General features: G+C 36.8%; 1 protein-coding gene across 1 annotated transcript in view; it reads right to left on the bottom strand.

Moving 5' to 3' along the window:
- Positions 1-299: 299 nt before the first annotated feature.
- The window catches only part of LOC132181947 (uncharacterized), a 1,915-nt gene continuing 1,018 nt past the window's right edge, over positions 300-1,196 (bottom strand). The window contains exon 4 of the mRNA XM_059595168.1: positions 300-479. Coding sequence (XP_059451151.1) covers positions 300-479 — 180 coding nt within the window. The remainder of the gene's footprint in view (positions 480-1,196) is intronic.

Raw genomic sequence — 1,196 nt, 5'->3', positions numbered from 1 at the left:
GGGAATAGATGTGTGTGTGCCTCTTTACATTGCTTAAATAACAACCAATCACAAAACACAAGTTTGAAGAAGGCCAATCTCGCCATCCAGAAACAGCACTTTCATGAATCTATTCTGAGAAATCTCAACCACGCTAAAATGGAAAATAAAAATTACAAGAAATTAGAAGCTTCAAAGCGACGTTTCATCATCTATTGTATGGCACTTCACAGAGACTAAGAATAGCAAGGCACACTAAGTAATATTGTAATTTATCTACTACCTGCAAGCTTTTCCTTGCCAAGCATGGAAAAACACATTTACTTCTTTTCTTTCTCATCTTTCCTATCTTCCCCATCATCACCATAATACTCTTCATCATCATAATAATGTTCATAATTATCATCATCATAATATTCTTCTTCATCATCATCATCCTCATCAACATCCTTGTCACCATTTTGTAGATATTTGGATTCTATAGACAACTGACCCCTAAGCTGCTCTTGAATTATGAGAGAGTCCACAACCAACAAAGCAATATCAGAATTATGAGTATTCAATCAGCACAACTAAATAAATAAATGGAGAAAATAAATTTTACCCATATGCATTTGCGTTTTGGCACTCAATATTTAACAATGGATGAAATGCTCCCACAATGTATCTGACATTGGCAAAAAAAATACCATTCGTCCATCAAATCCGTTTATTTGGACGGAAACCAAGTCATGTGACCTTTTTCAACCAAAACTTTCGAAAATACCCTTTGAGGGTAAAGTGTAAACATAAATAACTTCCGGGGTAAAATATAAACATAAACATAAAAAAACACTAAACCTAAAACTTAAAACAAAAAAGTTTATGTCCAAAATATTAAAAAAGTAAAATTAAATTTTTTTTTTTTTTTAAAAAAAAAACCTAAACTAAACTAAACTAAACTAAACCTAAAACTTACACACACACACACACACAAATGTGGGGGGTGGCCCAATTTGGCCAAGGGTATGGCTCGGCTATCCCCATTCGGCTGGTATGAGGTACCGAACCACCCATGTGTGCCATGAGGGTGATCCGACCTCCCCCATATGCCTAAATGGGGGTGGTCGAAACCACCGCAAAAGGGTTTGGAGGTGGCCGAGCCACCCTCATTCAGCCTGTCTTGGAGTGGTTTGACCAAAGGGGATGGCTCGGCCTTCCCCCACTTTTTTTTTTTT

The sequence above is a fragment of the Corylus avellana genome, chromosome ca5, assembly GCF_901000735.1.
Source record: "Corylus avellana chromosome ca5, CavTom2PMs-1.0".
Taxonomy (NCBI): Eukaryota; Viridiplantae; Streptophyta; class Magnoliopsida; order Fagales; family Betulaceae; genus Corylus; species Corylus avellana.
The sequence above is the reverse complement of the archived record's forward strand: the minus strand, read 5'-3'. Positions and strand labels throughout refer to the sequence as shown.